The sequence below is a fragment of the Ranitomeya variabilis genome, chromosome 4 (assembly GCF_051348905.1).
Source record: "Ranitomeya variabilis isolate aRanVar5 chromosome 4, aRanVar5.hap1, whole genome shotgun sequence".
Classification (NCBI taxonomy): domain Eukaryota; kingdom Metazoa; phylum Chordata; class Amphibia; order Anura; family Dendrobatidae; genus Ranitomeya; species Ranitomeya variabilis.
In genome coordinates, this window is record NC_135235.1 from 303,368,408 (window position 1) to 303,389,212 (window position 20,805).

Consider the following 20,805-nt stretch of genomic DNA (forward strand, 5'->3'; position numbering starts at 1 on the left):
GGAGTCTAGCGTTCATGTCATAGACGCACCAATGTGCATACAGAATGATGCGCCCTCCTGCCAGCAAAGAGAGAATGACAGCAGCATTTAACTAGTTAACAGCCATGGGAGGAGCACCGCTGTACCTATGGCTATTAGAGGCACATGATAGCTGAATATATCAGCCATCATCTGCCAGGAAAGATGTCAACTTCTGAGACCACATCCAAGTCAAGGACCCAGCATATGCCGCAACTGTAGTCATCTGTCAGGAAGGGATTAAATTGAATGTTTTATCATCAAATGATACAGGAATTATACACGGCACTCGAGGCTCCTGGGTGGTGCTCAAGTAAGGTTTCCAACCCGTCAATAAATTAATAAAAAACTTGGCACTCAAGAGTTCTTTTTGAAAAATGAAGAAATAATTGTTCGTTTATTGGTGCAACCAGTTCAGTAATTGATGATGTATAAACGTTTTCGGTCACAAGACCTTCATCAGAAACATCATATATGAAACTGAAATACATAATTTACAGAGAACGCCATATGTTACACAATATGGATCACATACAGAGGACCAGTATATGCACACAAGTAAAACGAGATAGAAAATCAAATGGATGCTGGTTCTAGAGAAGTATATAAATGACAAAATTAATAATGATAATAGAGGGTGACAACCGTGGCGGTTGGAACGAATCCAGACGTGCTGCGTGAGTCGTGGAATTTCTCAAGCTAAAGAAAAAGCTGTGAGCGTGGATAAGGAGAGAATACAAGGCATGGTATAACTACTGTATAAAATCACAAAATTGCACCTAAATGACCAACAAAGGATACTAAGTAGCAGGTGATGATGGGTGCTGGGCCGTGGTATTGGGGACGGAAGTGCACAGTGAGCACCTAAAAGAAGAAAGTAAGATCGTGAGTCTGTCAGACTATCCCAATCAAAACCATATAGCACAGTAACAGTATATACAAGTGAAAGTGTATGTAGATATATCCGCAATAGAATAAATGTTGTCCAGACCTGCTGATACCACAGTGTAGAGAAAGGTGGACCTAGGCATGCCCCTGAGTTGACCCCTGACTGTATACCAGTATATGCATATCAATATAGTACCTGGAAGCAGGGCTGCAATAATGTATAGGCACAAAAGGCCTGCGTACAGGTGTTACCGGGCAGATGAACCTGAGGAATATGATGAGGGCAGATGATTATTGCCCACAAGAAAAACGCAGGATGTGGGTAATGGTAACCTGTATGGAGGGGTAGAACTAGTTACCTGGAGGCTCCTGGGGAGACTGTGAGGTGGGGCGCACTGGGGAAGCAAGGTCCCGCTGTAAAGGACTAGCGCTGGAAGAGAAATGCACAGTGGGAGATACCCCTTAGAAATGTGCATATAACAAAGAGGGAATGGAGAGAAAGGCCCCATGTATTTACCTTATGTATCCAGGTCCAGGGAACGCTGTGTAGCTGGAAGAACCAGAAGACGCTGTTTGCCAGCGTTACTTCCGGGTTTAAAAGCTCCTAGCAAGCAGGTCATGTGACCCGCCGCATCATAGACCATGTGACCGCAGCAGCAAGCTGCAGTTGCGCAGAGCTGATGAATGCTATGAGACAGGAGTAAGGGCTTTATTGCTATTGCGCCTGCGTGGATACTGCAGAGCTAAATGGATGATAGAAGGCAGGAGAGAGGGCAAGACTGCGCATGCGTGGATGCCATATAGGCAGCGATGGCATGCAATAGTGTGGTGAAAACATGGACACTATGGTGAATGGCAGCAGGCATAGAGGTTTACACAGGACTCATAATAAGGTGCCAATAGCAATAGCATGGTATGTGTAGATAAACTAGAGGAATAGCAGTGCATATCTACCACAAGTGGTGACACCGGTGCCCAGTGAGGTGTTAGCGATTCTAAGAGAAATAAAAGAAAACAGTATTAGACATGAATACATAATAAACTAAAAGGTACATATTACAGGAATGCAAATTACAAGAATACAAAAGAGCTCTAATACATTAGACAATTGGTATCATAAAAAAGCTGAGACATCATAGTCCCTATTGAGTCCCTTGGGTTCCAAGGTCTGCAGCGTGAAAATCCAAAAAGCCTCCCTTCTTTTAAGTATCTTAACACGGTTCTGGCCCCGCCTGGGGGGATCAATTTGCTCCAGAACCTGAAATCTGAGTTGGGCAATGTTATGATTTTTTTCGACAAAATGGTGAGGGAGTGGGAGATGGGTCTTCTTACAACGAATGGTTGATTTGTGTTGGGACACCCTGTCCCGAACTGTTTGTGTGGTCTCTCCCACATAGGCCAGACCACACGGACATTTGATGACGTATATTACAAATGAAGATTCACACGTATAGAAGCCACGGATGGGTATGGCCCTACCTGTGTGGGGATGAAACACTGAGGGGCCTTTCTGGACATGACTACACTGAAGACAATTGAGGCAGGGGAAAGTACCGCACTTTTGGGTTTGTAGGAAGGACTGCCTGGGAATGATAATGTCTGAGCCCACATCTGCTCTGACCAATCTGTCCTTAAGATTTTTAGCACGTCTGAAACAAGACAGGAAGGGTACTTTAAATTCTGGAATTTGTGGATAACTTTTTGAAAGTAAATTCCAATGTCTCCTAATAGTGGATTGTACCAGGCGAGAGAATGGATGAAAGGTCGTGACAAAAGGGATTCTTTTACATCCAACGGTAGATTTTCTAGATGTCAAATCTTGTTTGGCCTCTGTAAGGATCCCCTTTGGATAACCCCTAGCTGTAAACTTATGCTCCATTTCAATCAGTCTCACTCTCTTGGTATCCTCATTGGAAACAATCCTATTGACCCTAAGAAATTGTGACTTGGGGATGGAGTTTTTTATGGATGGAGGATGACAGCTGCTAAAGTGTAGTAGCCCATTCCTGTCAGTGGGTTTGGTAAATAAATCAATACCGAGGGAGCCCCCTCTGTCTCGAAAAATCAAAGTATCCAAGAAGCTGATCTTATTAGTATCGTGCTGGATGGTGAATTTGAGCTCAGGCCAGATGTGATTGATGTGGTCATCAAATAGTAAGAGTGACTCAAGGGGTCCATCCCATATGCAAAAGATGTCATCTATATATCTCCGCCAGATTTTACAGTGAGATATAAATAAGGGGTGGCTGTAGACGAAATCATTTTCGAAAGCTGCCATGTACGCGATAGCGTATGGAGGCGCCACGTGTGAGCCCATTGCTGTGCCCTGCTGTTGAACATAAAAAGTATCTTGGAACATGAAATAGTTCTCTGTGAGAACTAGATTCAGGAGATCGGCACAGAGGTGCCTGATTTTCATGTCCACCCTGGCTTCACTCAAAAGCCTATCAGTGGCTGCTAAGCCTTTTTCATGGACTATGGCCGTATATAGGCTATTAACATCCCAAGTTGTAAGGAAGCATGTGGGGGGTAGTGGGCCCAGAGCTCTGATTGTTTGAATAAAGTCATTAGTATCCAGCAGGAAAGAACGGGTAGTTTTAACCAGTGGAGTGAGAATTTTTTCCAGCACAATAGCTAAAGGTGACAGGATGGAATCTGTTAGTGAAACAATTGGACGTCCCGGTGGTTTCACCAGTCGCTTGTGTATTTTGGGCAAAATGTAAAAAATTGGTGTGATCGGGTCTGTTTTGATGAGAAAATCCCTTATTTTATTATCAATAGTGCCCGCCTGGAAGTGATATTCCACCACTGGTTTGATTTTTTGGACTAACTGATTAAGTGGATTGTGGGTTACTTTTTTGTAAACTGATGTATCATGAAGTTGCCTGGCGGAGATATATAGATGACATCTTTTGCATATGGGATGGACCCCTTGAGTCACTCTTACTATTTGATGACCACATCAATCACATCTGGCCTGAGCTCAAATTCACCATCCAGCACGATACTAATAAGATCAGCTTCTTGGATACTTTGATTTTTCGAGACAGAGGGGGCTCCCTCGGTATTGATTTATTTACCAAACCCACTGACAGGAATGGGCTACTACACTTTAGCAGCTGTCATCCTCCATCCATAAAAAACTCCATCCCCAAGTCACAATTTCTTAGGGTCAATAGGATTGTTTCCAATGAGGATACCAAGAGAGTGAGACTGATTGAAATGGAGCATAAGTTTACAGCTAGGGGTTATCCAAAGGGGATCCTTACAGAGGCCAAACAAGATTTGACATCTAGAAAATCTACCGTTGGATGTAAAAGAATCCCTTTTGTCACGACCTTTCATCCATTCTCTCGCCTGGTACAATCCACTATTAGGAGACATTGGAATTTACTTTCAAAAAGTTATCCACAAATTCCAGAATTTAAAGTACCCTTCCTGTCTTGTTTCAGACGTGCTAAAAATCTTAAGGACAGATTGGTCAGAGCAGATGTGGGCTCAGACATTATCATTCCCAGGCAGTCCTTCCTACAAACCCAAAAGTGCGGTACTTTCCCCTGCCTCAATTGTCTTCAGTGTAGTCATGTGCAGAAAGGCCCCTCAGTGTTTCATCCCCACACAGGTAGGGCCATACCCATCCGTGGCTTCTATACGTGTGAATCTTCATTTGTAATATACGTCATCAAATGTCCGTGTGGTCTGGCCTATGTGGGAGAGACCACACAAACAGTTCGGGACAGGGTGTCCCAACACAAATCAACCATTCGTTGTAAGAAGACCCATCTCCCACTCCCTCACCATTTTGTCGAAAAAAATCATAACATTGCCCAACTCAGATTTCAGGTTCTGGAGCAAATTGATCCCCCCAGGCGGGGCCAGAACCGTGTTAAGATACTTAAAAGAAGGGAGGCTTTTTGGATTTTCACGCTGCAGACCTTGGAACCCAAGGGACTCAATAGGGACTATGATGTCTCAGCTTTTTTATGATACCAATTGTCTAATGTATTAGAGCTCTTTTGTATTCTTGTAATTTGCATTCCTGTAATATGTACCTTTTAGTTTATTATGTATTCATGTCTAATACTGTTTTCTTTTATTTCTCTTAGAATCGCTAACACCTCACTGGGCACCGGTGTCACCACTTGTGGTAGATATGCACTGCTATTCCTCTAGTTTATCTACACATACCATGCTATTGCTATTGGCACCTTATTATGAGTCCTGTGTAAACCTCTATGCCTGCTGCCATTCACCATAGTGTCCATGTTTTCACCACACTATTGCATGCCATCGCTGCCTATATGGCATCCACGCATGCGCAGTCTTGCCCTCTCTCCTGCCTTCTATCATCCATTTAGCTCTGCAGTATCCACGCAGGCGCAATAGCAATAAAGCCCTTACTCCTGTCTCATAGCATTCATCAGCTCTGCGCAACTGCAGCTTGCTGCTGCGGTCACATGGTCTATGATGCGGCGGGTCACATGACCTGCTTGCTAGGAGCTTTTAAACCCGGAAGTAACGCTGGCAAACAGCGTCTTCTGGTTCTTCCAGCTACACAGCGTTCCCTGGACCTGGATACATAAGGTAAATACATGGGGCCTTTCTCTCCATTCCCTCTTTGTTATATGCACATTTCTAAGGGGTATCTCCCACTGTGCATTTCTCTTCCAGCGCTAGTCCTTTACAGCGGGACCTTGCTTCCCCAGTGCGCCCCACCTCACAGTCTCCCCAGGAGCCTCCAGGTAACTAGTTCTACCCCTCCATACAGGTTACCATTACCCACATCCTGCGTTTTTCTTGTGGGCAATAATCATCTGCCCTCATCATATTCCTCAGGTTCATCTGCCCGGTAACACCTGTACGCAGGCCTTTTGTGCCTATACATTATTGCAGCCCTGCTTCCAGGTACTATATTGATATGCATATACTGGTATACAGTCAGGGGTCAACTCAGGGGCATGCCTAGGTCCACCTTTCTCTACACTGTGGTATCAGCAGGTCTGGACAACATTTATTCTATTGCGGATATATCTACATACACTTTCACTTGTATATACTGTTACTGTGCTATATGGTTTTGATTGGGATAGTCTGACAGACTCACGATCTTACTTTCTTCTTTTAGGTGCTCACTGTGCACTTCCGTCCCCAATACCACGGCCCAGCACCCATCATCACCTGCTACTTAGTATCCTTTGTTGGTCATTTAGGTGCAATTTTGTGATTTTATACAGTAGTTATACCATGCCTTGTATTCTCTCCTTATCCACGCTCACAGCTTTTTCTTTAGCTTGAGAAATTCCACGACTCACGCAGCACGTCTGGATTCGTTCCAACCGCCACGGTTGTCACCCTCTATTATCATTATTAATTTTGTCATTTATATACTTCTCTAGAACCAGCATCCATTTGATTTTCTATCTCATTTTACTTGTGTGCATATACTGGTCCTCTGTATGTGATCCATATTGTGTAACATATGGCGTTCTCTGTAAATTATGTATTTCAGTTTCATATATGATGTTTCTGATGAAGGTCTTGTGACCGAAAACGTTTATACATCATCAATTACTGAACTGGTTGCACCAATAAACGAACAATTATTTCTTCATTTTTCAAAAAGAACTCTTGAGTGCCAAGTTTTTTATTAATTTATCATCAAATGACCCATTGTTAAAGTCAGGTTTTAAAGGGAACCTGTCACCACGTTTTTGGAAGATGGGATAAAAATAGCGTTAAATAGGGGCAGAGGTGGGCATTACATTAGTGTGTTTGTTATGCGTTTATTACCCACCTAAGTTGCCGAAATACCTTTGCAAAGTCTCCGTTTTCGCCTGTCAATCAGGCTGGTCTGGTCAAAAGGGCGTCTTGTCTTCCCCCAGATTTTGTGTAGTTTTCCGTTGGTGGCGTAGTGGTGTGCGCATGCCCAAGGTCCCGAATCCTCTGCCAGGGGATTTAAAAAAGCGCGCTGTTCGTTATTTCATCGGTGATCGGTGGGCGCGGCCATCTTCCTTTGGCCGCGCGTGCGCAGAAGCGGCGCTCTGCTGGCCGCGGCTTCAGGAAAATGGCTGCGGGATGCCGCGCGTGCGCAGATGGATATCGCGGCGGCCATTTTCCTGAAGCCGCGGCCAGCAGAGCGCCGCTTCTGCGCACGCGCGGCCAAAGGAAGATGGCCGCGCCCACCGATCACCAAGGAAATAACGAACAGCGCGCTCTTTTAAATCCCCTGGCAGTGGATTCGGGACCTTGGGCATGCGCACACCACTACGCCACCAACGGAAAACTACGCAAAATCTGGGGGAAGACAAGACGCCCTTTTGACCAGACCAGCCTGATTGACAGGCGAAAACGGAGACTTTGCAAAGGTATTTCGGCAACTTAGGTGGGTAATAAACGCATAACAAACACACTAATGTAACGCCCACCTCTGCCCCTATTTAACGCTATTTTTATCCCATCTTCCAAAAACGTGGTGACAGGTTCCCTTTAAGTTAGTTTTTTTTGGAAATAGTTTTCTTTCCATATCACAATCTGTATTCAAAATTAAAATGAGTAATGTTTCAATTTTCATACTGTCCACTGGGGCCATTTCACATTCTAACTTCCTGTTGTTCAAGAAAATGCACATGTACATTAGCAGCAGTAGACTCGCTCTGACCCTATCTTTTGATTTGAAGCATCTAATGAGCATGTACAAAAGGTCATTGTAAAGGGAGGGAGAGGAGGTCAGCTGTGACATCACTTACTGTGACTGGTGGATCCTGTGTTATCAGCTGTGTACCTGCTTGCTCATGATGGAGGAAATTGCTGTAAACTCCTCCTGAATGGGCTCGAAGTCTAAAATAGTCTTAGTGGTCATTGTAAAATTTGCAAGATTACCAAGTTTGTTTAATACAAATTATATGAATATATGTGACCCAAAAACCTGTTTTAAAAGATATTTATGTTTTCTGATAATATTAATAATTCTCCCTTTAAAGTGTATTTTTTTTAAATCCTGGACAACCCTTTTCGTCTACACTTCAGTCACATCTGGATGGCTTTGCTTCAAATCCTTTGTGTTGCACGGAGTCTAAAGTATCAAGATTCTGCCTCAGTCCAAATCCTTCAAGGCCCAACTCTGCGTGACTGCTGCAGCCGAGAGCTGCGTGTGGCCACAGTCGTCACCAGCTGGGACGCTCTTCTCTATAGGTTTCTATACATTGACATGAAGCGGCTCCGGACGCCCAGAGACTTAAACAGAGGATTCATTTTTGCACTTGAGAATTCTCTAACCTCTGCTTGGATACATTAATTGGACAAGAAGAGTGTCAAGGTGCTCTGGAGGGATACAACAGTAACAATCATTATTCAGAGGGCTGCGCCGCAGCCAAGGAGCTGAAGGTCATTCCTGACTAGCTACAAAGAGCAGCAGCATCAACGGCGCCTGTGATTTAAGTTGTTATTTAAGAAAAATATAATACATGGACCTGCCATGTAATAGCTTTGTTCTTCAGCCTTCAAGAGCCTCATATTTAAGGAAAGATACACAGTAAGTGTCGGGGTTACCGTCTCTGTAATATGCTATAAATATTAAACGAAACAAAGGGTGAAAGGACCCTCTGTACCATGTCAGCGAGCCACAGGCACCCCCGGCATAGCCAAACATCAAAGCCAAGCTGAAAGGGTAGAATTCATCTATAAACCACTTAAAGGGAAACTTATCATCTCAGTTATGCAATAAACGTTTTTGTTTTTTTACAGAAAAAAATACGTTTTATGATCAGCGGTGCAATAGATGGGGTCAGTGGTGTAACTCATAGAGGCAGCCATAAAACCCGGGGGCTCTGGGCTGGCCAGCAGCTTCATCACTAGCATTGGGCAACTGGCACAAATGCTGTGAGTTTTAATTTCAACGCCCCAGATCTTCGGGGGCTGCCACTTTCAAGTAATCAAAATTATGGCAGTCATTATTAGCTCCATGCTACACCATTCCATATGAGTCACAGGCTGGTTTAGGTAGAAGGCTTATGAGATTTCTGGAAAAAAGACGCTGAGATGTCATAATGATGTCTGCACTTGGCAGCTGTTGGCACAAGTTGCTTTTTTTTTTTTTCTTTCCCTTTAGAGGCTTCAAAGGGGGCACTGTTATTGGGATGGTGCACAAGAAAGACACTACTAAATTATTACTTCTATAAGGGCACAAGGGGAAGCATTACTAGGTTAGGAGGCATAAAAGCAGACATTATTCCTGAGATCTAATTAAGGCTTTGGGTTGAAGTGTAAATGCATTTAGAATTCAGAAACTTTATATGCTTTCCTAAAGTCATTTTCACATCTTCAGGGACCCTAAAGGGGCCGATCGGCTCTCTTCACATGACTCTGGCCCAAAACATGACTCCACCGCCTCCTTGCTGATGTCACACTCTTGTTGGGACATGGTGGCCATCCACATGGACCATCCAGCGTTGTACAGCACTCATCAGTAAACAAGACTGTTTTAAAATAGGACTTCTTGTATGTTTGGGCCCACTGCAACCATTTCTGCTTGTGATCTCTGTTTTGGGGTGGCCAAAATGTAGGTTTATGCACAACTGCAATGTTTGCGGGACTCTATAAGCACCAGCAGCTTCAAATACCTGTTTGCTGCTTTGTACTGGTATTTTTGCAGCTGCTTTCTTAATCTAATAAATTAGTCTGACCGAAACCTTCCTCATTATGCCTTTATCTGCACAAACCCATCTAAAGAGATTTGTGGCTGATAAAAAGTATATTGGTCACGGTTGTTTTCATGAAATATTTAATGTATTCATACCTTGTTCCAGGCATTGCACTATGTGAAACTTTTCAGCAGGAGATAGATCCTTTTTCTTTCCCATATTTGCTCTACAGTATATGTATTTTGGGGCACTATTTATTTCAACTAATTTTTTGCAGCGGTAAAGTCATTTCAATCTAAAGAGGACTAGTTCACGGGGTGGTACACCTAAGTGAGAACTAATACTCCAAAACACTGTTCAATCCAGGGATCCGCTCTATACAGGGACCGCAGTAGGTGGCTCAGCTGTTCTTAAAGCGGATCCTATCTCTGTGAAATATATCATTCCAATAGGTGGATTTTTTAATTGCATTTATTGTTTTTGTTCCCTGTCATACCCTCAAGCATGGTTTCAGTCATTGCAATCATCTAGTTTCTAAACTCAGTGACAGCATTGGCACATACCTGTTTTGATCCCAGCAGCTGAGGGTATTTTCTGTGAGATAGTGCTAGTGTGTTCAGTTTATTTATAACCTTCTTAAGTAGTTTTCCATTGATTTACATCTTTACAACACTAATAATTTGGAACGCAGTGTATAAGTTACTTTTTTTTCTTCAAAGGGGGTACTGTTATTGGGACGGTGCAGAAGAGAGATACTACTAAAAGATTCCTTCTGTAGGGGAAGCAACACTATGTAGGAGGCATGAAAGCAAACATTATTACTGGAATCTAATCACTAAGGGCTCTGGTTTGAAGTCTGAATGAATTTAGGGATCTGATATGGGGTAATATACACGGCTCACACAAAGTTAGGGATATTTGGCTTTCGGGACAAAATTTATGCAAAACATAAAAATTTCACGCTACAGTGATATTATATCATGAAAATAGGGCATTTAAATAGAAGCATGCAAAGGTGATTTCCACATCTAAACAATGTATTGAAACAAAAGTGGTGGGTAAACCCCAACAAAAAAAATTTAAGTGCCTCAATAACTTGTCATGTGGCCTTGAGCATCAATTACAGCTTGACATCGACCTCTCCTGCTGTTCACAAGTGGAGTTATTGTCGGTTGAGGCACGGCATCCCACCCTCCTTGAAGAGCGGCCCTCAGGTCCTTGAGGTTCTGGGGTACAGAGTTACGAGTCTCTACATGGCAAATGAGCTGATTCCATATGTTTTCTATGGGATTCAGGTCTGGAGAAAGCGCATATGAAAAAAGTGAAAAAAAAACAAAAAGTCAGCTCACCTGGTAGACAGATTTCATAATGACCAGATCTTGCACGGATGCAGGCTGAGCAGCCGGTATGGAAGCAATGGAAAACAGGTGAAATCCTGCAAGAGACAGTGTCTTTGCAATAAAATACAGCTTTAAATGAGCCATTTAAAAAAAATCACCAATGGTGCGCCACCAAAAATAATATTGCACATAACAGCGTCATACACACAGTGCAGCGTTACCAACGCATTTTGACTTGTGACCATGCACTTACCATGATTAAGACACAAGTTGAAATGCGTTGGTCCTAATGCTGCACTGTGTGTATGACGCTGTTATGTGCAATGTTATTTTTGGTGGCGCGCCATTGGTGATGTTATTTTTTTTTTAAATAGCTCATTAAAAGCCTATATTTTATTACAAAGACTAACAAAAACGTCCAAAAACATATCAAATATAAACAGGGACTTTCAGATCAAAGAAACATTAATTCCCCTTGCAATCAGAAAATGGGGTGTGTTAAAAATGCATACAGCCTAGAAAACGGATACAAGGTATCCAAACACACCACTGAAGATAGATGTGATAAGAAAAGTAATTTTATTCAAAAAAATATATAGTACAAAAGATAAAATATCATGAATCACAGGTAATATGAAACATGCACAAGAGGAAAAATTATTCAAGCAAGATAAAAGTGGTAAAGTGGAGTAGTAACAAGCTATAGGTAAGTATGTAATACATCTGCCATAGGGGCCTATCCTGAGGCACAAAGAAATGCCAAATTAAATAGAAAAATGCATACAGTGCAAAAGTATTAAAGCCATATAGGACTGCCATATAATTAATGGGATTCAAAACCTACCCATATTGCAGTGTAACGCCCGTCCACGATGCCACAAACGCCCCAACTCGCGTTTCGTGGATGTGCTTTCTCGAGGGGAGTGTGTGTCCCATCTTATCTCATCCTATTTTTATATCATCTGGCTGCGCATGTCACCACTGCCCTGTGTCCCAGGTACATTGAATTCAGGCACTCCGCTCCGGCGTGTGTGGAGGAAATCCTCCGTGACGTCATATACACAGGTCGGCAGTTGAAAGAGGCCTTTCAGCAATGCAGGGACATTGGGCGCAGTGCGCACGGGCATTGCCATTTTCCTGATAATCACTACCACCTATAATCACATAACCGGCGTACTGCGCATGCGCAAACAAGTCGCCATTTTTTAGAAGCCCATTAGCCGCAGTCATTTTGGATTGTATGAGTGTAATGCAGTCAGAATTGCGGAAAGATTAAGTAGTATACTTAATCCACAAGCGGGATTTAAGCCAATAAAGGTAACTATAGACCAATAATGAGAGGAATAACTGTAATGTGGTAAAAAATAAGTAAAAAGAAAATATGAAGTGCAAGGAAATATTACGTTTCTTATCACATCTATCTTCAGTGGTGTGTTTGGATACCTTGTATTTTATTACAAAGACAGTCTCGCGCTGGATTTCACCTGTTTTTCATTGGAGAAGGTGCATGCTACTTTATTTGAGGTACCCCCGTCTCTAGCAGCTGTTCCCAAATGATGCAACCTCAATGAGCTAGAGCACGGTCATCCATAAAGATGAGATTAGGTCTGTGTCGTTCGTGCAGAGGCAAAATGACTGGATTAATGATGTTATTGAAGTAGTAGTGGCTTGTCACTGTACCATTCATAAAGTGTAGAGCAGTTCTGTATGACTAGACCACCTGCCTACCCTGTAACACCACCACCATAGGCTCGTCTGGTAACAACAGTGGCTGATGCATAGCGCTCTTCTTGAGGTCTCCAACATCATTAGCGGCCATCATTTCTGCTCCGTGTGAATTGAATTTAGTCAATGAACAACAGTGAGGCCTACTGGTCCCTTGTCCAGTGTAAATGCTTCCTGGCCCATACAAGACAATGACACCTGTGCCTGGTGGTGTGGTCAGGTCCCCTTGCAGATCGTCTAGCACACAGACCACACTGATGTAAATGTTTTTGAATGGTCTGATGTGATGTCACAACTCTGTTGTTGGGTGTCCCTGGCCCAGAGACTACTTCCCTGTCCCACGGCTAGGGGTGCCTTGGCTTGTCCTGTTCCCCAGATTACTTCTGATGGTGAAGATGCTGAGGCCACGTACCTTGCCTTAGCTTCTGAAGCCGTCCTAAGTCTGTACCCTTCTCCCACCCAGGGAAGAGGGGAGTAGTAGTGTACCATAGTACACTGACCAGACTAACAGGGTAATACAAACAGGGGTAACGAAAAAACCAAACATACAAATATATTCACACAAATAACAGAGGACTGCACACCGGGGAGTGGAGAATGGGGTTAAACCAAAGTAGGAGAAGAGAGGGAATTATCGTACACTCAAAATCTAGCAACAGTCACAGATAAATCCACTAAATGCCTTCTCCAACAACAACCTCCAGCCATGAAGCATAAGCTAGCTCTGACTACGAGTGCTAGCCAGGACCCAGTTTATGTAGGAGATAGACGTGGCTAACAGTGCACAGCTGAGAGCCTAAACTCTCCAGGAGCTCTAAACTGAGCAGAATAACCCCTGTACTGCCAAAAGAAATTTATACCGTTTAATACGTAGGTGAAGTGCTTCTAACCAGGTAGGAAAAATCAGACGCTGCGGTCTTCTGGCTCCACGTGACACTTGGGTGCCTCTCACCTCCCTTACATGTGGCTAGAGTTATGTGGCATTCATCATCTGGTTACGAAGGGCATTGTCCACAAGGAAGCAGTCATCAGTGTGGGATGTAGCCCAAGGATGTCCATTTCTCTGCCTTTCTGTGACTCTTCCAGTTTCTCTGTTGCAACCTGCAGATGAGTCTGCGACACTCTAAGCTCAGTGGCCACTTCTGTCTGAGAACATCCTGCTTGAAGCCCCACAATGGCGAGGTCCTGGAGATCAATTGTTAGGTGTTGTGTTAGTCTCATGATGTCAAAATGTGAACAGCCAGATGAGGAGGACTGTTTAATACCAATTCTAATTGAACCTCAAAGTGTATTGGCCGATTCGTGGATCATACACCTGTTGTGAATTTTGATTGATCCTTGTTGGAGAATAGCAAGTTGTGCAAAAAGTACTGAAACATTTGAAAAGTTTAGAAAAGGTCACATTAAGTTCACCTGTAAAGGTTAGAGTGCATTTTAGGTTTATCCAGCAAATTTGCCTGAAAGCCAAATATACCTAACATTTTGTGAGTAGTTTAAGTGCTTAGCTCTTTGGCAACCTGCTTGCATTTTTTTTTAACATACCTTAGCGGGAAAATGTGTCCTTTCTTGACTTTCATATTAAAGAGATAAATGTTCATGGCGGCATCCAAGTGTTTGGTATTGGATCCAACCCTATCCAGTTATTGGGATTAACAGGGCATTAATACTGATGGCATCAATATTAGATCAGCATTGGCCCTGACAGCTGGCACACTTATGATCAGCTGTTTGTGCTCCAATGGCTGGATGGAAACACTTGAATGGAGTTACACTGTACAGTTTAGTTCAATGTGAAGCAGCCGCTGCTGATTAGGCACATTGACTCCTTGTCTCTTTGATAGGATAGGTCATCAAAATTAAATACCCTAAAAACTCCTTTAAGTCCCTGTATGAGATGAAACCAAACTGGCAGCTACACCTACCTGATTCCCACAGATCCATTGTCAACGCACAGCACTCTTATGTGACCAGATTTACCACCAGTATTGTACCATAACATTTTTCACTGGGCTTTCCACAACCTTGTATGACACACAACTTTATTCAGGAAGATGTAATGTTGGATCGTGGCATCCATCCTCCTCTCTCCTGCAACTGCGCAACAAAGTGCTGGTGGACCAAAAACACAAACCACTGGGATCTTCTAATGAACCGCTGTCCAACTAGGATCTTTTACTGAACCGGCGGCTCACTAAAGATCCTCTACTGAACCGACGGCCCACTAGGATCTTCTACTGAACCGACGGCCCACTAGGATCTTCTACTGAACCGACGGCCCACTAGGATCTTCTACTGAACAGACGGCCCACTAGGATCTTCTACTGAACCAACGGCCCACTAGGATCGTCTACTGAACAGACACCGATGGCCCACTAGGATCTTCTACTGAACAGATGGCCCACTCGGATTTTCTACTGAACCGCCAGACCACTAGGATAGTCTACTGAACTGCCAGCCCACTAGGATAGTCTACTGAACTGCCAGCCAACTAGGATAGTCTACTGAACCGCCAGCCCACTAGGATAGTCTACTGAACTGCTGGCCCACTAGGATCTTCTATTAAACCACTGGCCCACTAGGATCTTCTACTGAACAGACGGCCCACTGGAATCTTTTACTGTACCGCCAGCCCACTATGATAGTCTACTGAACCGCCAGCCTACTAGGATCTTCTATTGAACCGCCGGCCCACTAGGATCTTCTAATGAATGTGGACATCTTATATATGACACACCAGCTGCAAACATTAAAACTATTGCACACAAAATAGTACAGCTAAAGAAGGAATCATTATGGAGGGTAAAATAATTAATAATCTCCATGAAGAACTCTGTCTTTTAGTGGCGTTTTCATTTAATATAGTGTGACAAGGTTTTCAGAAAAATAGGAAGTAATACAACGGCGATTCGGCACCATAAAAAAACCTTGTTCTCTGATAACTGGTGCGCACGATTTGACTGATGGGATCTCGTGGTGGTCAACTTCAACAAGAGCAAATATAGCTGTCTTCAATGAGATGAGAAATAAGGTGCAGGCACCATCCCATACAATAGATCCTTTATTTTCTACATATTAAACGCTGGCTGCAGGGGTGTGTGGGCAGCGTTTTGGAGGATGGACAATTCGAGTTATATCAGAGCTTCAACGGGTCCTAATTACCAGTTTATTTTTTGGGGATGGCAAGTGCCACTTATCTCATCTCACAGAACAAGGTTATTAGGAGATATTGATAGTAGCCATGTTTGTCCATTCCAGTCATGTCACAGGCATAGGTATAATGATGGAACCTGAGACCAATCTTATTTCCTGGACAAAGGGTCTCTTCACTTTCTAATCTACCTTTGTTTAAGATTTTGCAACTTCCTCTTGGTTTTCTGCAATGTCTGCTAACAATGAAGTTGATGAACATTCCAGAATCTACAGTGACAACACCCAAAAGGACACATAAATCTGCTATTTTTATATTAAGCTACAAAACAAGTGTCAGTGTTCACTGTATTTCTGGAATTCTATTTATTAAAGATGGAATCGGGATAGGGCCCAGGACCTCTTAATTATGAGGAGCACGGAATTGTGGGAAATGCCTAAAATACTGCAATTTTGGATGCGGTTTCCCTTGGCCGCCCATTATTCACACATTGGAGTCTAATATTTGATGTTTGTGGTTTCCCATTCCGCACCGACTACAAGTCACAGCAGGCACTAAGTCATCCATATATAAATTACTAAATGCAAAAGCAAAACTTTATTTAAAACGCTGTATACAAGGTGAACACTTCAACAATTATAAAGTTATAAAATCTTATAAAAATAGATATTTATATAATATAAAACTTTAAATCAATTCTAAAAAAAAAAGGGTCATTAAAATCTGACATCACAAACGCCCTATATACTGTAGCTTTAAATAGAGCTGAACTTCTCAGCCAGAAATGTTTCTTCTAATTAATTTATTTTTTATATATCTATTTTATAAAAGTGATTTTTCATAGATCTTTTATGAGTTCCACATTCTTACCTAAAGGAAGGGAAAATAATTAAAGACAATTTAAAATAGAAATTTCACTTTTGGCATCCTACATTTCCTAAAGTTTCAACTTGCTTCACTCTCACAAATTCGGAGTTCCCCCATCGCCGTCCTGTAGCAGATCTCAGCCTAGAAATCTGCATCCAGCACAACTATCCAAGTGGCACTATCTGAAAGCCGCACAGGAGTTTGTATAGACAATAGCTCCCCCCGCTGGTCAGTGTCCGCACATAGAGAAACAAGGAACAGCAATCAGCAGAGGAAGTTATTTCCTACACAGACCTCTGTGTGGTTAATGACCTTGTCTATCAGGTAGTTATGCCTGGCACAGACCTCTGTGTGGTTCATGACCTTGTCTATCAGGTAGTTATGCCTGGCACAGACCTCTGTGTGGTTCATGACCTTGTCTATCAGGTAGTTATGCCTGGCACAGACCTCTGTGTGGTTCATGACCTTGTCTATCAGGTAGTTATGCCTGGCACAGACCTCTGTGATGTTAAAGACCATGTCTATTAGGTAGTTATGCCTGGCACAGACCTCTGTGATGTTAAAGACCATGTCTATTAGGTAGTTATGCCTGGCACAGACCTCTGTGTGGTTCATGACCTTGTCTATCAGGTAGTTATGCCTGGCACAGACCTCTGTGTGGTTCATGACCTTGTCTATCAGGTAGTTATGCCTGGCACAGACCTCTGTGTGGTACATGACCTTGTCTATCAGGTAGTTATGCCTGGCACAGACCTCTGTGTGGTTAATGACACTGTCTGTCAGGTAGTTCTACGTGGCACAGACTTCTGCAGATACCTGCTTGGGGATGTAGAGATATGAGCAAAGAGGAAAGTGAAACTTTGGGAACTGTGAGGAATGGTCCCCACGTTAACCTCTACTCTACACCTTTAGAGAACCTTATTTATTAGCTTGCTCGTAGTTGATCTTGACGCAGAAAGTCTCTTCATTTTTGTCTTCATGGTCATTGATAAAAATAAGAATTTCTTCCTGTCCGCAGCTCTCGCCAGGCGCAAAGCGTAGCCCAATTGTGTATGTTTCCCCAGCGCTGACCTACAAGACATGGATTAAAGAGGGGGATTGTAAGAGCAACAACTGTTCCAACCCATCTACCCCAAGTCAATTCATTTCATTTTTGTGCTTTCAATTTTTCCTTCCCTTCTTCCAACAGCTATAACTTTTTTTTGTTATTTCTCCATCAGCCTAGTCACGAGGCTTGTTTTACTGTAGTTTTGAACAATATCATCCATTTTACTACAGAAGGCACAGCAAAATGAGGAAAAAATTCCAAATGTTGGAAAAAAAACCCCAACACAATTTCACCATTACTTTTTGAGCTTACTATAGTAGTAGCTAAAAAAAATTTGACTTGTCGCTATTTTCTGAAAATGTTATTTTGCCATTGATGGAATTAAAAAAAAGAATGAAAAGACATTTTTGATTGCTTTTTATTACATTTTTAGGCAGGTACAGTGACCGAAAAATGACAATTATGACGTTTTATGTTCCCCCCCCCCCTCTTTACATAATTTACTGTGTGGGTTAAATAATTTTATTAATACTTTTTAATTGTATGTAGTAAACTGAAATATCCTATATTCTTGGTGTCATGTGAGAACCCATAGGGCAGTCATCCCATGGTATCTAAATGGTTAAACAGCAGTGAATGGAGCTAGCTCCGGATGCTGCTGTTATAAGCAGACGCTGGCACCCGATGGGGACATCAGGAAGGGGTTGCCTATTATGATTAAAAAAAAACTATACATGTGACCTTCATTAAACTGTTTTCATCACCTTTTTTCTGCGATCCTTCGCCATCTGACCATAGCGGAAGGTGCTGGCTTTCCCTTCTGTGTTGTGATGTCATCACATCAGGTAACCAAACAGAAAGCAGGGATCTGTGATCATGTGATAACCCCTTTAGTCAGCTGACCTGCTGGGGAGGGGAATAGTTTCTTTTGTGTTGAGAAGTTGAAGGACTGCACAACTTCCAGCATACGGAGAAGATGGTTGACAGTGATGGAAACAGGTGAAATTTTTAATGAAAGTGCATTGGGCAAATGTATATTTTTTTTGTGAACTGTCATTTTCCAAACCATTTGTCCCAAGCAGTAAAACCCCTTTAAGACCATAATAAATCGCTAGGATTGATATTAGTGTTTTCCCGGGTACAGAAAAAGCTGAAAATAAACACTGTTAATAGATCATCTGCTCCATTATCTGTAGCACTAGGAAGTATCATCTGTAGATGCGACCTCTGCTCCGTCATGTAGAATGATCCCATTACGGTCGGCCGCACTGAATTCCAAATTTAATGAAACATTTAGGGGACACGTGAACTTGTAAACTCCTAGTATTACAGTAGAGTGCTGCTTTATAACGCACTGATTTACGAGGGGCTTGAGACCTTGATTTAACTATTTTCAAAGTCACTTCCCGTGAGCCGTTCCCAGGGATGGAATCTCCGGCTTTACAAGTGACGACGGCGAGTATGGATGACCCGTTGTCCCCAGCAATTACGATGTGTTAATTAGGTAGAGCAGATGGAATATGTAAGCAGCGGAGCACAATGGCGAGAGGGAAAGTCACTGGAACGCTATCCATTATTCCCACACAAATGGCGGACACGTCTCTTTCATTTGCATATTCTATAAAGAAATCATTTTCATAATGAGTCATGTTTCTCATTTCAATGAATGAAGGACATTAAAGGGTTATTCCAACCTTAGGGTATAGTCACCCTTTTTTTTTTGCTGCACATTTCTTGTGAAAAAACACCCGCTGCTTACTTTGCATATTTGAAGCAGTTACAGATGTTAATTCTCTCAGCGTTTAATGTTTTTAATTCATTCAAATGAATGGAAAAAAATACACGTGTATTTATGCAGCGTTTTTCATGCTCCAATATTGGCAAGAGATTTTCCTTATGTAGTGATGGCATATCGCTTTATGATCAGTGGGGCCCGACCTATGGGAACACACTGATCTTAGAATGAGTCCCAGCCCTGAATCTGCACTGCGGCCCTTCATTCTGTGTTTTCCCTGCAGAGTGGCACCCAAGATGGGATTCATCTGAAAATTCACTTAAATTCATCACCTAGCTTTTCTAGGATCCGAAATGGTAGTACTGTATATAGTGATCTGAAAGTTCATAGAGGCGCGTAACAAAAAGCTCCTGGTTCTCTTGGTTCTAAATCTGACCCTGCAAGTGGCCTGCTTATATATGGCAGAGGGATTTGAATGGGATCCCACAGTCCCGAGAGTAACTATAGAGTTACCCCATCTCCTAGTATCTGTACGCTGAACTGAATGACATAGGATTCATCAGTAAAGATGGGAGCGACTCTTACCTCAAAGGTGTTCTCCTTGAACTGCAGAAGGTCGGCCCTGTTGGTATGGAGAGAGTACCTCTTCTTGGTCTGATACGGGTTGGTGTAGGTGATCCTCTTGTTACAGCCCTTCTCTCCGGTAGAGATTTTTATTTCAAAGGCCTATAAAAACAAAGTAAGAAATACAATGTAAATATTCTTCCAGCACATCTTCAAATACAACCCCACTTGTCAATATTACGTTTCTCTTTATATGCACTTTCTTAAAGCGAACCTGTCAGCTGTTTTGGCCAATATAAGATACGGCCACCCCCTTTCCGGGCTTATCTACAGCATTCTATAATGCTGTAGATAAGCCCCCAATCCGACCTGAAAGATAAGAAAAACTGCAGTACTTTACAGGGCAGATTGACAGGCAGTTGACAGGTTCGCTTTAAACCTTTTTATTTTTTTCTCCAGTGATTATCAAGTAAAAAAATCAAGAAGCAACTAAGCAAACAGTCCTGAGTAAAAATCCCTCCCATTGTATATACGGTAGATCTGTCTCAATGGTGACAGACTACAAACTACGTCGTCTGATCCTTTAGTTATCAATTACAGTATTTTTTGGACTATAAGACGCACCGGACCATAAGACACACCCCAAAATTTTGGGTGGAAAATAGCAGAAAAAAGATTTTTATAAGATGGGGTTCAGTCTTATTGTCCGAATTTAAGGTATCTTACCTGAGGGCCGGCGGTGGTAGAGCGGGGTCATAGAAGGCATGGTCCCTTCCTCGGGAAGCTGGCGGCAGCTGAAGTGGGGCAATGCTGCAGTCCCGGGGTGCGATGCT

General features: G+C 42.6%; 1 protein-coding gene and 2 long non-coding RNA genes across 10 annotated transcripts in view; 1 reads left to right on the forward strand and 2 right to left on the reverse strand.

The window, feature by feature from the left end:
• Positions 1-294: 294 nt before the first annotated feature.
• LOC143768872 (uncharacterized) lies at positions 295-1,840 on the reverse strand. Of its 3 annotated transcripts, XR_013214094.1 has the most exons (6): positions 1,424-1,840; positions 1,266-1,336; positions 1,103-1,171; positions 820-882; positions 664-729; positions 295-498 (listed from the first exon to the last, which is right to left on the reverse strand). It is a non-coding gene; the product is annotated as an uncharacterized LOC143768872 (long non-coding RNA). The 3 variants fall into 3 exon arrangements; XR_013214092.1 differs by lacking the exon at positions 295-498 and having other exon boundaries at positions 604-729; positions 1,424-1,836; XR_013214093.1 differs by lacking the exons at positions 295-498; positions 1,103-1,171 and having other exon boundaries at positions 604-729; positions 1,424-1,833.
• Positions 1,841-5,072: 3,232 nt separating this feature from the next.
• On the forward strand, positions 5,073-6,554 carry LOC143768873 (uncharacterized). Of its 3 annotated transcripts, XR_013214097.1 has the most exons (6): positions 5,073-5,490; positions 5,578-5,648; positions 5,743-5,811; positions 6,032-6,094; positions 6,185-6,250; positions 6,416-6,554. It is a non-coding gene; the product is annotated as an uncharacterized LOC143768873 (long non-coding RNA). The 3 variants fall into 3 exon arrangements; XR_013214095.1 differs by lacking the exon at positions 6,416-6,554 and having other exon boundaries at positions 5,078-5,490; positions 6,185-6,329; XR_013214096.1 differs by lacking the exons at positions 5,743-5,811; positions 6,416-6,554 and having other exon boundaries at positions 5,081-5,490; positions 6,185-6,329.
• Positions 6,555-16,341: 9,787 nt separating this feature from the next.
• NPHP4 (nephrocystin 4) overlaps positions 16,342-20,805 on the reverse strand; it is a 249,137-nt gene continuing 244,673 nt past the window's right edge. For 3 of the 4 annotated variants that reach the window (XM_077250341.1, XM_077250340.1, XM_077250338.1), the window contains 2 exons: positions 19,994-20,134; positions 16,342-17,696 (listed from right to left, as the gene is read on the reverse strand). In XM_077250341.1, coding sequence (XP_077106456.1) covers positions 17,544-17,696; positions 19,994-20,134 — 294 coding nt within the window. In that variant the 3' untranslated portion in view covers positions 16,342-17,543. The remainder of the gene's footprint in view (positions 17,697-19,993; positions 20,135-20,805) is intronic. The other variant, XM_077250339.1, reaches the window with a different exon arrangement.